General features: G+C 47.8%; 1 protein-coding gene across 1 annotated transcript in view; it reads left to right on the top strand.

Moving 5' to 3' along the window:
- Positions 1-11,713, top strand: part of SPTLC2 (serine palmitoyltransferase long chain base subunit 2) — a 207,137-nt gene extending 195,424 nt beyond the window's left edge. The window contains exon 12 of the mRNA XM_029597667.1: positions 8,011-11,713. Within this exon, the coding sequence (XP_029453527.1) occupies positions 8,011-8,127 (117 nt within the window). The 3' untranslated portion in view covers positions 8,128-11,713. The remainder of the gene's footprint in view (positions 1-8,010) is intronic.
- Positions 11,714-12,842: the final 1,129 nt, after the last annotated feature.

The raw sequence follows: 12,842 nt of genomic DNA, 5'->3' as shown, positions 1-12,842 counted from the left end.
GATACCATTTTGAATTTCTCTTTGGTGAGGAATTTGTTCAATTCCCTTAGGTCTAGGATGGGATGAAGGCTACATGACTTTTTGGGTATGAGGAAGTATGGGGAATAAAATCCTACTGATTGGGTATCCAGGGAAATTTGTCGAATTGCTTTTTGTTTGCGAAGCAAAGCAATTTCCTCCCCAGTTGTGGATGAAAGCTTTGAATCTTTTGCGTGGAAAGATGAGGTAGCATGGGTTTTGTGGTAAATTGGAGTTGGTAGCCGTGTCATACTATCTCTAAAACCAATTGATCGTATGTTATTTTTTCCCAGGCTGAACCTCACAGTCTCGGTAAACAAATAAGCATGGGGGTAGCTTGCTTATTGCGGCGGTTACTACCCTAAACTAATTAAGTCTAATACTTCACTTTGAATGCATATACAGCTTGCTCTCTGCTTCACAAAGATATTGAACAGAACCGGTCCCAACACCAATCCTTGCGGCACGCCGCTTAACACCGCTCTGTCTTCTGTCCGTCAACCAGTTTGCAATCCAGGCCACCACCTCGGCACTCATTCCTAAGCTTTTCATTCACAAGCCTCCTGTGCTGGACCGTATCAAAAGCTTTGCTGAAATCCAAGTAGATGACATCGAGCGCTCTTCCTCGATCCATTTCCTGCGTGTGGCCAGCTGGACTCACGACAATGGGTATTGTGCTCTTCTGCTAGCAGATGGGAGACGGAGTCAGATTTCAATGCTGACATCACTCTAGATATACCCCCTGCAGTAGCCTCAGCTCTTCAGTATCTTTGTCTCCTAGCAGATGCAGACACTATCCCACACACTAGAATAGTGTTAAGAATTACAACAAAGAAGAAACAAAATTTACCTTAAGGAAGATCGAGCCCCGCTCTCCTGTGGTGATACCTAAGGGTCCCTCCCCAGTCAAGAATTCCTGAGGTTGATCTCTGATATCCCTTAGAGGTGTGCCTTGGTCTGGTAGCTGGTTCCCTGTGTGTGGTCTTAGCCCCCCAGTGTGGCTGAAAGGCAGCGGGTGCAGAAACGAGCAGGGCGGTGAAGGTAATTCCCTCTCCCCCCCCCCCACAGCTGGAGACCGTCCGACACACAATCGGTAAGCACCAAGACCAGATAAGAAAAAATCTTTAAATTCAGGTCTCCAGAGCGCGGATTGCCATTCCGAATCCATCCCCGGTGAGGTTAGAAGGAAGCACCGATCGGGTTGAGCAGCCTTGGTTCGGCTAGGCCCCAATCCAGTGCAAGGGTCCACACACGTGGAGACCCTCAGGGAGCGCCATCTTACGCGTGGGGATCGTTGGCGCCATCTTCCCTTCTTGACCGGCGGTACGTGCAGGGCAGGCCGGACGGCCGATGTGCCTAACTTGCGAGCGTCCAATACAGACGCGTGCATAGCGGCACGCACAACTGAGCACGCTCGGGCACATATCTACACGCACAGCTGCGTTTACAACTGCACGTGCGCAAACACATATAGACAATAGCACCGGCACCCAAGAAGGCCAGTAGGCACTCTCTTTGCACAGCCTGCCACATAAGAGCCACGCAGCCTGAATTGGAGTCCTGCCTGTGTCAACATTGCGAAGAAGCCCACGGGGAACCAAAGCCCTGGCCCCTTACTGTGAGGAGATGGTTCCGGAACTAGTGACAGTAGCTGCCCGGTGCACACCTCAGCCAGATGCATTGCCTTGGTTGTGGCAGCCAAAAGACAACTATGGCTACGGAATTGGTCTGCGGACACGACATCTAAAGCGAATCTCACAAGAATGTCTTTTAAAGGATTCCTCTTGTTCAGGAGTGAATTGGAGAAGTTAGCTAGCAAATGGGGTGAATCCCCAGTGGCTTGGCTACTGGAAGATAGGCGTGAAAGATCTCAGCGTCCCTCCCCCAGAAGAACCCCAAGGGCAGAGGATCGCAGCGCTTTAGACTGTAAAGGAACTCTTAGTTCCAGGCACCTCGTCCCTCCAGAAGGCCCCAGCCCTTTCGGAACAGACAGACCAAGAGGGGAGCAGGCCCGGGGGCAGGCTCCAGCCGTGCACCACAATGAGAATGGGCTGACCCATCCACAGGAAGAGGATTATAGGGGATCAACTTGCCCTCTTCTATCAAAGATGGGTCGAGATAACGTCGGACAAATGGGCTCTAAACATCATTTGAGAAGGTTACTCTGGAGTTCCGCAGTATCCCTCGAGACAAATTTGTTGTCACCCTGCCACTCCCATTCCAAGAGACTGGCAGTAGAAACCACTCTAACAAGACTACTCAGTCTAAAGGCAATAACTCCAGTTCCTACGCTCCAACAAAATACGGGACGCTATTCCATCTATTTTATCGTTCCCAAGAAGGAAGAATCTTTCTGGCCCATCTTGGATCTCAAGAACGTCAACCGTCATCTGAGGGTTCTACACTTCCACTTGGAAACTCTTTGCTCCATAATAATGGCAGTACAACCTGAAGACTGGAGGATAGCAAATGTAACCCCAATATTTAAAAAGGGCTCATCCGGGAAACTACAGACTGGTTAGCCTGACTTCAGTGCCAGGAAAAATAGTGGAAAGTGTTCTAAACATCAAAATCACAGAACATATAGATAGACATGGTTTAATGGAACAAAGTCAGCATGGCTTTACCCAGGGCAAGTCTTACCTCACAAACCTGCTTCACTTTTTTGAAGGAGTTAATAAACACGTAGATAAAGGTGAACCGGTAGATGTAGTATATTTGGATTTTCAGAAGGCGTTTGACAAAGTTCCTCATGAGAGGCTTCTCGGAAAAGTAAAAAGTCATGGGATAGGTGGTGATGTCCTTTCATGGATTGCAAACTGGCTAAAAGACAGGAAACAGAGAGTAGGATTAAATGGACAGTTTTCTCAGTGGAAGAGAGTGGACAGTGGAGTGCCTCAGGGATCTGTATTGGGACCCTTACTTTTCAATATATTTATAAATGATCTGGAAAGAAATAAGACGAGTGAGATAATCAAATTTGCAGATGACACAAAATTGTTCAGAGTAGTTAAATCACAAGCAGATTGTGATAAATTGCAGGAAGACCTTGTGAGACTGGAAAATTGGGCATCCAAATGGCAGATGAAATTTAATGTGGATAAGTGCAAGGTGATGCATATAGGGAAAAATAACCCATGCTATAATTACACAATATTGGGTTCCACATTAGGTGCTACAACCCAAGAAAGAGATCTAGGCGTCATAGTGGATAACACATTGAAATTGGTTCAGTGTGCTGTGGCAGTCAAAAAAGCAAACTGAATGTTGGGAATTATTAGAAAGGGAATGGTGAATAAAACGGAAAATGTCATAATGCCTCTGTATCGCTCCATGGTGAGACCGCACCTTGAATACTGTGTACAATTCTGGTCGCCGCATGTCTTTCTATATGCTCTACAATTTTGATCTTTAGAATAGTTTCCACTATTTTTCCTGGCACTGAAGTCAGGCTCACTGGTCTATAGTTACCCAGATCACCCCTGGAACCCTTTTTAAATATTGGGGTTACATTGGCCACCCTCCAGTCTTCAGGTACAATGGATGATTTTAATGATAGGTTAAGTCCATCACTGAATCTGAGTCAGGATGCTAGCACTCCTATAGGGGATCCTCTGCAGGATCTGGATGAGATTCAGGCTGTAGACGGGGACGATCCTCGGGTGGTCCGTTTGTTCTGCAGGGAGGAGTTGGGCCTGTTGTTCTCCCAGGTTCTGGAAGAACTGGGGATTAAGGTCACTCAGGAGGAGTCTGACAATGAAGGAGTGAACCCAGTCCTGGAGGGGTTGCAGGGGCCCCCTAAGCTTTCCTGTTAAGATGGTGAAGATGTTGGTGGATCGGGAGTGGGAATTTCCCAAAGAGGGCTTGAAAGTAGCCAGAGCTATGGCCAAATTATATCCCTTGCCAGAACAGACCCTAGAGTCGTAGAAGGTTTCCAAGGTGGATGCGGTGGTCTCCACGGTTACCAAGAAGTCTACCATTCTGGTGGCAGGTGCAGCGGCGTTGAAGGATATTCAGGATCGAAAACTGGAAATCCTCCTTAAAAGGGTGTTTGAAGTTTTGGCTCTGAGCCTGCATGCTGCGATGTACAGAAGTCTGATGCAGAGAGCCTGTTTGTACTGGGTTCAGAAGGAGCATGATAAGAGGTTGGCATCAACTGTGGAAGTGGCACAGGCGGCCCACTTGGAAGCGGGAGCAGCCTATGTGGCGGATGCTCTCTACGACATGATTCGGACTTCTGCCAGAAGCATAGGCTTGGCAGTGGCTGTGAGGAGACTCCTGTGGCTATGAAATTGGTCGGCAGATATGTGATCTAAGGCCCAGCTGTCTAATCTGCCAGGGGAAATCAGCCCAAGGTCAGCGGTCGCCAGAAGGGGCAACTTGGTCTATCAATCGGCTGGTAACCAGGATGTTGCGTAAGGCTTTGTTAGTGTTTCTTCCACTCATCTGGGACAAGTCGGTGCGAGTGTTTTCTGACAGTGCGACGACAGTGGTGTACATCAATCGCCAGGGTGGCACGAAGAATCATCTGGTGGTACTGGAGGTGCAAGAATTGTTTGCATGGGCAGAGAAACATCTGCGGCAGATAGCTGCTCCTTATGTGTCCGGAGTGGACAATGTGCAGGCGGACTTCCTCAGCAGGCAGCATTTGGATCCAGGGGAGTGGGAGTTGTCGGCGGAGGCCTTCGCCTTGTTGCAGACAAGGTGGGGCAAGCCAGTGGTGGACCTCATGGTGACTCCAGCAAATATCAAAGTGAATTGGTTTTTCAGTTGTAGAAGGGAGGTCTGATCAGAGGGCATAGACATTCTCATTGAACTGTGGCCAGCGTGCCTGTTGCTGTACGTGTTTCTCCGTGGCCTCTTGTAGGGCAGGTGCTGTGGCGCATCGAACTACATCTGGGCAGGGTGATTCTGCTAGCACCCGAGTGGCCACGTTGGCCATGGTTTGCAGACTTTCTGCATCTGGCGGTAGATGGTCCCGTTCGCTTGTCTCACTTCTCGGGGTTGCTGTGGCAGGGTCCTTATTTTAAGACTAGGAAGATCACTTCTGTCTAGCGGCTTGGCTTTTGAGAGGTGGCAGCTTCATTTGAAGGACTATTCAGAGACGGTGATTGCAACTTTGCTGCAGGTAACACAACCTTCCACTTCGATGGCTTATGTCTAAGTAAGGAGAGTCTTCGAATCTTGGTGTTTGCAGAACAGAGTGCAGCCTTTAAAGGTGGACATTCCTCAGGTCCTGGCCATGAAGGTGGGTAACCTTCGTGGCAGGATGCAGGGTGGGCCATTAGCATTGCATCCAGATGTGATTTGTTTTCTCAAAGGAGCAAAACATCTGCGTTCTCTGGTTCGGAAGATCTGTCCAGATTGGAATCTGAATTTGGTTCTTCGCGTGCTGTGTGGTCCTCCCTTCGAACCAATGCGGAAGGCATCATTGAAGGACTTAACTCTGAAGACTGTTTTCCTGGTGGTCATCTGCTCCGCTTGGAGAATGTGTTGTGCAGGGATCCCTTCCTCCACTTTTTGGGGGATGGAGTTTCCTTAAATACAGTTCCTTTCTTGCTGAAGGTGGTATTCTCCTTTCACCTCAATCAGGTTGTCGAGCTTCCGGCCTTTCCAAACTTGACTGCCGATGCTCCAATGGCTAGGGAGCTTCACTTTTTGGATGTGCATCTAATTCTTTTGAGATATCTCAAGGTGACCAATGCTTTTCGGAGATCGGATCGTCTGTTTGTCCTGTTCAGTGGAGCAAAAAAGGGAAATAAGGCTTCCAAGGGCACTATTGCTTGTTAGTTAAGAGATGAAAGCGTCGGCTTACATCTGTAAGGGCCGGTTGGTTCCGGAAGGGTTAAGAGCACATTCCACCAGGGCTCAGGCAACCTCATAAGTGAAGTGTCAGCTGTCTCTCTGCAGGAGATCTGTCATACAGGGATGTGGTCTTCTCTTCACACTTTTACCGCTTGGATGCGCAAGCTCCAGAGGAGGCAACATTTGGGGAAAGTGTTTTGCATGTTGGTCTTTCGGGTTTCCACCCAGAATAAAGGGGCTTGAGTACATCTCACTCGTCTGGACTGAGCCAGGGTATGAACAGGAAAGGAAAATGGTTCTTACCTGCTAAAATTTGTTCCTGAAGTACCACAGATGAGTCCAGAGGCCCATCCCCATCTGTTGAAAGATTTCCTTGTTTCTAGAAATGGCTGAGCTGATGGAGCTGGCATATGATATACTCAGATTATTAAGCAGTGTACATTGTTTGCTATAGTTTTTCTGTTAAATCAAGGGGGCCTAGTTTGCAGGGGGGGCTCCAACTTAACTCTGTTTGCCCAAAGTTTATTGGGGTTTGTTATGGTAGACATCTTGGCTTGGGTACAAGTCAATAGTGAGGGACTGCAGGTGGCACTCTGTTATGTAGCAGTGCCTCAAAGATTTATTCTCTGCCTCCATCTGCTGGTAGGGAGGCAAAACCCACTTGTCTGGACTGATCGGTGGTACTTCAGGAACAAAAATTAGCAGGTAAGAAACAATTTTCCTCTATCCTTCCCATGTCTGGTACAAAGGCAGTACTCTCTCCAATTGATGACTATTAATTTATCCTAATCCATGATCTTAGTAGGTCTATTAGAGATCATAAGTAAACAGATTATTTTAATTTTGGTTAGGGTCACTAATACAGTTATTCACAATTATCAAAATAAAACCTTTTAGTTTATAAAATGTTTTTGTATCTGTATATATTCTACAAAGAATCGTGTTGCCTTGGGTACTAAAGGTCAAGACGTTATTGGTGGGACACATGAATTGAAGCATTTATGAATGTTACAAGAATGCAATAATTAAAAACATAAATACCAGGCTGGGTCAGGCTAAGGGTTCATACAGTCCAGCATCCTGTCTCCAACAGAGGCCAGTCTGGGTCATCATGAAGTAGCCGACAGATCCCAAAGATCATTTTTTTGCTGCTCACGCCCAGGGATAAGTGGTTATTTTCCACAAAGATACCTAGCTAATAAATGTTTATGAACTTTTCTTTCAGGAACTTGTCCAAACCCTTTTAAACTCAACTATGTAGAATTTGTTGGCAGAGGATGTAGTCACGGCATTTAGCAGACCAGAAAAGCCCTATGGTCTTTCCCTGCCGGTAGTTGCTTATGTAGTGGCTGGTCTGGTTTGGAGTTGTCACTAATTACTCTAGAAGTTTCCTAAGGACACAGTTCAGTGCTTTGGTTTTTGTAGTATCCGAGGCAAATGATCACTGGAAGGTTCCCGTTAAAAGCCCCATCTCGTGGGCCTAAATGATGACTTTTGAGTTAGTGTCCTACACGTCCAGGTGAGAGCTGTAGCCTGCATTCCCAGCTTAGTGGCAGCTTCACAGAGCTGCTGAAATATCGCTTAACCCACCTGAGGAGGAGTGCAAAATACAACTCACACAGTGACAGCGTAGTGCTGGGCCAACCACTAGAAAAAGCTCTGGACAGCAGACTCTTGCCTCCAGCCCCAGTTGGCTCTGCAGTATTCTGCTGTGTCGCAGTCGGGGAGGATATCAGGGATCCATACAGGCACCAGCAGCCCGCACAGGACTGAAAGTGCATGCAGACTGAGTCCACCTTGAAAATTCCCAGGGGTGTGGGAAAACAGTGGCAACGTGCACGCATGTGTTTACGCCTGCTCTGGAGACTTGCATGCATAAATGGTTCCTTCCCTCTAAACGTACCTGTGAAATAGTTTTGTACAAGCTCTCCGGGCTATTTACACACACACACACCAGTTTTATGTGCGTTGTTTTGAAAATGTGTCCCCCCCCCCCGTTTACAGGGAGAAGGTCAGAAAGCAGCGTCAAGGCTACGGGGCTACATTATAATAATAAAAGGCAGCCAGCTGCGTCTAAAATGAGGAAATGTGTGTTTTCTTTCTTCGGTTCGGTGAAATCTGATATAAAATAGCTGATATTGATGGTCTCTGGTTGCTCTTGCTGACCTTCCTCCCCCCTTCTTGCAGGCTCTGAAGGCGACAGATGAAGTGGGTGACCTCCTGCAGCTGAAGTATTCCCGGTACCGTTTCATCCCTCTCCTGGACCAGGCTTTCCAGACAACATATGAAGCAACAGAAGACTGAGGTTCTCTGCCCCCCTCACTTCTGAGAGGGGGGGGGGGTGCATGCACTCACGCAGCCACCATGGGGGCAGTGCAGGAAGATTCGGGCAGCGCTGCTTTCACAGTATCAACCACAAGGAACAGACCCTTTCTGTAAATACTACAGCTTTTTCTTCCCCTTTCTGCCATCTCTTCCCCCGGTGGTACTTGTTCCATTTTGGGTTTTTTAATTGCTCTCTTTTTTTTTACTGCGTGTCTTATCCACCTCGGCGGCAGACCTTTGTTGTGAAGCCACGCCTCTGCCAGCCAGGGTCCTGGCTCTTAATCCCCGTGACACACACAGCGTGTGGCACAGCACCAGTGTGTGTGTGGGGGGGACACACACGCACGAGATCCTTCCTTTAGCTACAGAATCTGCAAGCCTAAGGTGCCTTGGACTTAAAGGAGCAGCTTCTGTGCCATGGAAATCACATCCTTCCAGAAGGAGCACAGTGGTTACAACAGCACAAAAAACTAGCAAAAAGCGGTCACGACAAAATCCCTTCACTCTGTTCTCATCCAGGAGGCCATGCTTGAAGTGCTTAGCCGGGCCCACCTCCGGGAGCCTAAGTAAAGTGGGGTGACCTTAGTCGGGAACAGCAAGAGGCCTAGGCCTTGATACACGTGGTGTACGTTTCATAGCAAACCCGCAAAGAGAGGGGAAGAGGCTTCCCGAGGAGCGCAGGCCACTGCTTGGACTCTTCTTTCACTGTCCCTATTGCCACTTCCTGTTCTGGGCAGAGTTGAAGATCAATGACCAAAGTTCATTTTCTGGGGGGAGCACTTTGCACTGAATGAGGTTTAAAGGCTGAGGCTGTCTCTGTGACCACAGTTCCATTATCTGGACAGCCTTGGATATTTATTTTGCTTTTCCTCAAATCTTGGGGCCAGTAACGAGAACCAAATGTACCAAAGTTTCTGGGATCAAGAAGATATTAGTGGTCTGTAACCATTCAAAGGGCGAGCTCACAAAAAGGGGTTTCTTATATTCCGTGGATAGCAGCCACCATGAATGTCTTTTTTTTTTTGTTTGTTTGTTTGTTTGTTTTACCACTGCTTGCTGCATCTTTCCCCCTAAGTAGGTCTGATTCTTTGAGTTCCTGCTGACTCCATGCAGTGTAGTCCCTTTGTCGTCATGTGTGAGGCTGGCCTTTCAGGTATAGGGAAGCAGTATCTCCTCCTAGCATTTGGCTATCGTAGAATGCCTTTCACCGTTGTAGCTGTCCGCTAGAGAGGGCAGCAGTATGCAGTTACCCACTTCCACTGATGATAATTACTAGTTGCAGTTTGTCTCTGCTACGCTCCTCCTGTGCAGGGCTCCTCAGCTCTGTGCACGGACAGCTCCACTCTTGGTGTATGATGGCTCCTTCCTGACCCTGTTTCTCTGCTCTTTACATTTTGTACTTGGTAAGCTTTGTAGGTTTCTGCTTTGCAATTTGAGAGCCATGTTTTAAAGTTCAGAATGCCACGAGAGGCCTTCTCAACCTTTACCTAAGGGAGGAGTAGGTTGCATGTGCATGAATGGATCCTAGAGCAGCTTTCGCAAAGCACAATAGCAGTCTACTGGTAGAGGTGCATCCACTTTTGTATCTTTGGCATCCGTATTTTTGCCACGTGGCTGACGTTGAAAGATCCTCTCTGTCCTGCAGCCCTGGGACGGAAGGCTGGGCGCGGGCTTCTGCTAGAGGCTCGGCTCAGCTTCCTGCCATCCAGTGTGCCATAGCACACGGCCTCTATGCATTCCCTTTCCTCTGCCTGTCTTCACTGAGCTATCATGTATGTCTTTTGTTTTCCCATTTCTTGATAGATCAGGTACTGCAGTGCCCTCCTGGAGTGGAGCAGGTTATAACTGTCCACTGGGGGGTGTCAGTTCTTCAGGAGGCTGAAAGTGCCACAGCTGCAGCACTGCCAATTGGAGAAAAAGAAACCACAGCAGTGATGATAACGGAGGTTTCCTGTCCTGAAATTAGGAATTTAAAATTAGATTGGAGAGCGCCTGCAGGCTGTAGGGGAGGGTTGGAGAGAAGGTGTGTCCTGGCCTATGTCCATTACTTTTGAGTGTGGCACTTGGTATCCTGCAGGCGTAACAGGGCTTAACTTTAACCCTTCCTGTACCCATGATTGTCTGCATCTTTAAGGCATTAGATGTTGCTTAGAATATTTTCCCAAACCCCTGTCCAATCTGACAGGGTTTTCTTGTGCTGTATGGATCATTACTGGAAAAACACTGCAGCTTCCACCTGTTCTCCATTAGGTTAAACTAAACACAATAGTGTAATAGAAGCAGCACATGCTCTCTATGTTTTGTTTACATTATTAATTACGGTAATTGATAAGACAGTGGCAGCGGGCTGCACGGAGCTGGTGGGTAATTGGTGCGCAGTCTTCCTCTGCCGCCCTCTGTCCTGTGCTTGCACACAAGTAAAACCCTCTACGCTCACACAGGCATTACCTGAGCTGCTAATTGTCCGTGGCGGGAATATAGACGCGCGCGGAGGATATGAGTTTAAGCAGATAAAGAAGAGAATACAAACTCCCTGCGCAACGCGGTGCATCTGCCGAAGAGCTGTGAGTGAGCCGTGCTTGACTTGTTTTTTTTCTCTTCACGTAATTGCTTGCTGCAGACAGACTAGAAATTGTGTGTTGCACAGAGGTGGCTGACCGGCTGGCTGGGAATGAAGCATGCTGCATGCAGGGTTCACACACACACACGCACACGGGGGGGTGCATTCAGCTGTGATTCTGTTTGGAATGATGAATTAAGAGTAAGCTGACTGATAGAACGCAGCCGGGCGCGCTCTCCAGCTTTACTCTTCTCAAGGGCAGAGGGCTTCCATGTTTGTTATAAGAAAATCACCACCGCCGTTTGGGGAGAAGCCTGAGGAAAGGGCCCCCTTTGTAGTGCTGGAAGCTGAAAAAGAGGTATTGGCTCTGCCCCCAAAGGATTCTCTTGTGCTGTGCCTTGTGGAAGTGAGAGCCGAGGTGTGGCTGCTGAAGCCCCTGCAGGGTGCATGTAGCTTATGGAGTTCTGGCTGCCTGTGATGCTGTGTGTGTGTGTGTGTAGCAGCAAATAATGCAGAGAGCGCCCACAACTCCTCCTCCACTGCCAAAGACTGTTCCTTTCCATGGGCGTGCATTCGGAGGCCTAGCTTTGCTTTTCTAAGTGCAGATGCAGAAGGCATTGGCTTGACTTCAGGAGCCTGAGAGCTTTCAGCCACAAAGCTAATGGGGGCCCTTGTTTATTGCAGTCGCAGGACTGCAGAATGCCATCGCACTGTACACTGAGCCATGCTGTCCTGCAATAATGTATATATGGCAAATTTTCTTTCTGTACATAGAAAACATTTTTAAATGGGCTCCCTGAATAATTTTATGCAAGAAAAAAACTCTATTTTTTTTAATGCTATTAATATGAAGCAACGTACTAATGTAAGGAAGGTTCATTGCAGTACATACCCTGTAAACCGTAACAGTGCATGTTGATTACTGAACTGTGGAGGGAACTGCTTGGAAGCAAAAGCTGTATTTCTCCAGTCTAATAAAGCTTTGAAGTGTGTTTCTTTCATTCAGTCCTGTGTAATGTATTTTTCACTTTCAAACATGTTAGTTAGAGGGGGCAGCAATTGCCCAGTCACCTAAACCTCCTCTGGCAGTAGCTGTGGGGGCCTAAGATTTCTCAATAGGTTTTATTTATTTATTTTAAGTAAGCTTATAAACTTGGGTAGTTACTGTGTGCAGTGAGAAATCCCTTCCATTACTTCCTGTGCACAGTGACAGACTTCTGGCTAACCTGCCCGTAGCAGCAGTTACTATCCTGAGAAATTTGCTGGGCAGCCTGGATGACCATCTGGTCTTTTTCTGACATCATTACTGTTACTATGTTTTCTGTTGCAGAGTGAGAGCCCTCAGGGTCTACTATAGGCATATGAGAGCTATTGTGTGCAGTGAGATCTCTCCTATTGCATATTCCCTGTACGTACCAGGATCAGTCCAGACTGCTGGGTTATGCCTCCCCTCCAGCAGATGGAGTCAGAGAGAAAAGCTGAAAAGCACATCCTAGATATACTGGTGTACCACCTGCGATCCCTCAGTATTTTCTCTGACTCCAGCAGATTGAGAAGCATAACCTGCGGTTCTGGTCTTTGCAAATTTATTCTGTGGTGTACAGGTTCTTTCTGCCTTTTGTCCTAGCACTGACTAGATCAACTGGTTTATTCTGTTAGTTTAAAAAAAAAAATAAGAGGTCTATTTTCTGTTCTTCGGGCCTCTTCTATCCTGTTCTTTTCTATTCGGGGTTTTTTCCTTCGAGCGGGTTTGTAAGGCAGGCTTGGCAGGGCAATGCCCTAAGGCCACTTGCCCGGAGATACTCCCTAGGGACCAGGGGGAGAGTTTACCGGTGGGCCGGTCACACCCCCCCCCCCCCAGGTCGAATTATTCCAGAAGTCCGAGGCTTCTGAAGGGGGCTGTGTTTTATTGGTGAAGTGCTGTTTGATTTAAAAAAAAAAAAAAAAAAGTCGCAGCACAAGTGGTTTGAGTACCCGACAGTCCTGTTGGTAACAGGCAGGGTACGATTGCATCCAGCCTCGGCCTGCCATCCTACTGTCCCGGGACTCCGGAGGGGGTGGCTAGCTCACCCAGTGCTTACCTTTGTTTTTGGCGCGCTTTCCTTCTCCTCGTTGCCTCATGCCGCGATCTTCG

This window comes from Rhinatrema bivittatum, chromosome 4 (genome assembly GCF_901001135.1).
Source record: "Rhinatrema bivittatum chromosome 4, aRhiBiv1.1, whole genome shotgun sequence".
Taxonomy (NCBI): domain Eukaryota; kingdom Metazoa; phylum Chordata; class Amphibia; order Gymnophiona; family Rhinatrematidae; genus Rhinatrema; species Rhinatrema bivittatum.
This window is presented reverse-complemented; position numbering and strand designations above follow the sequence as displayed.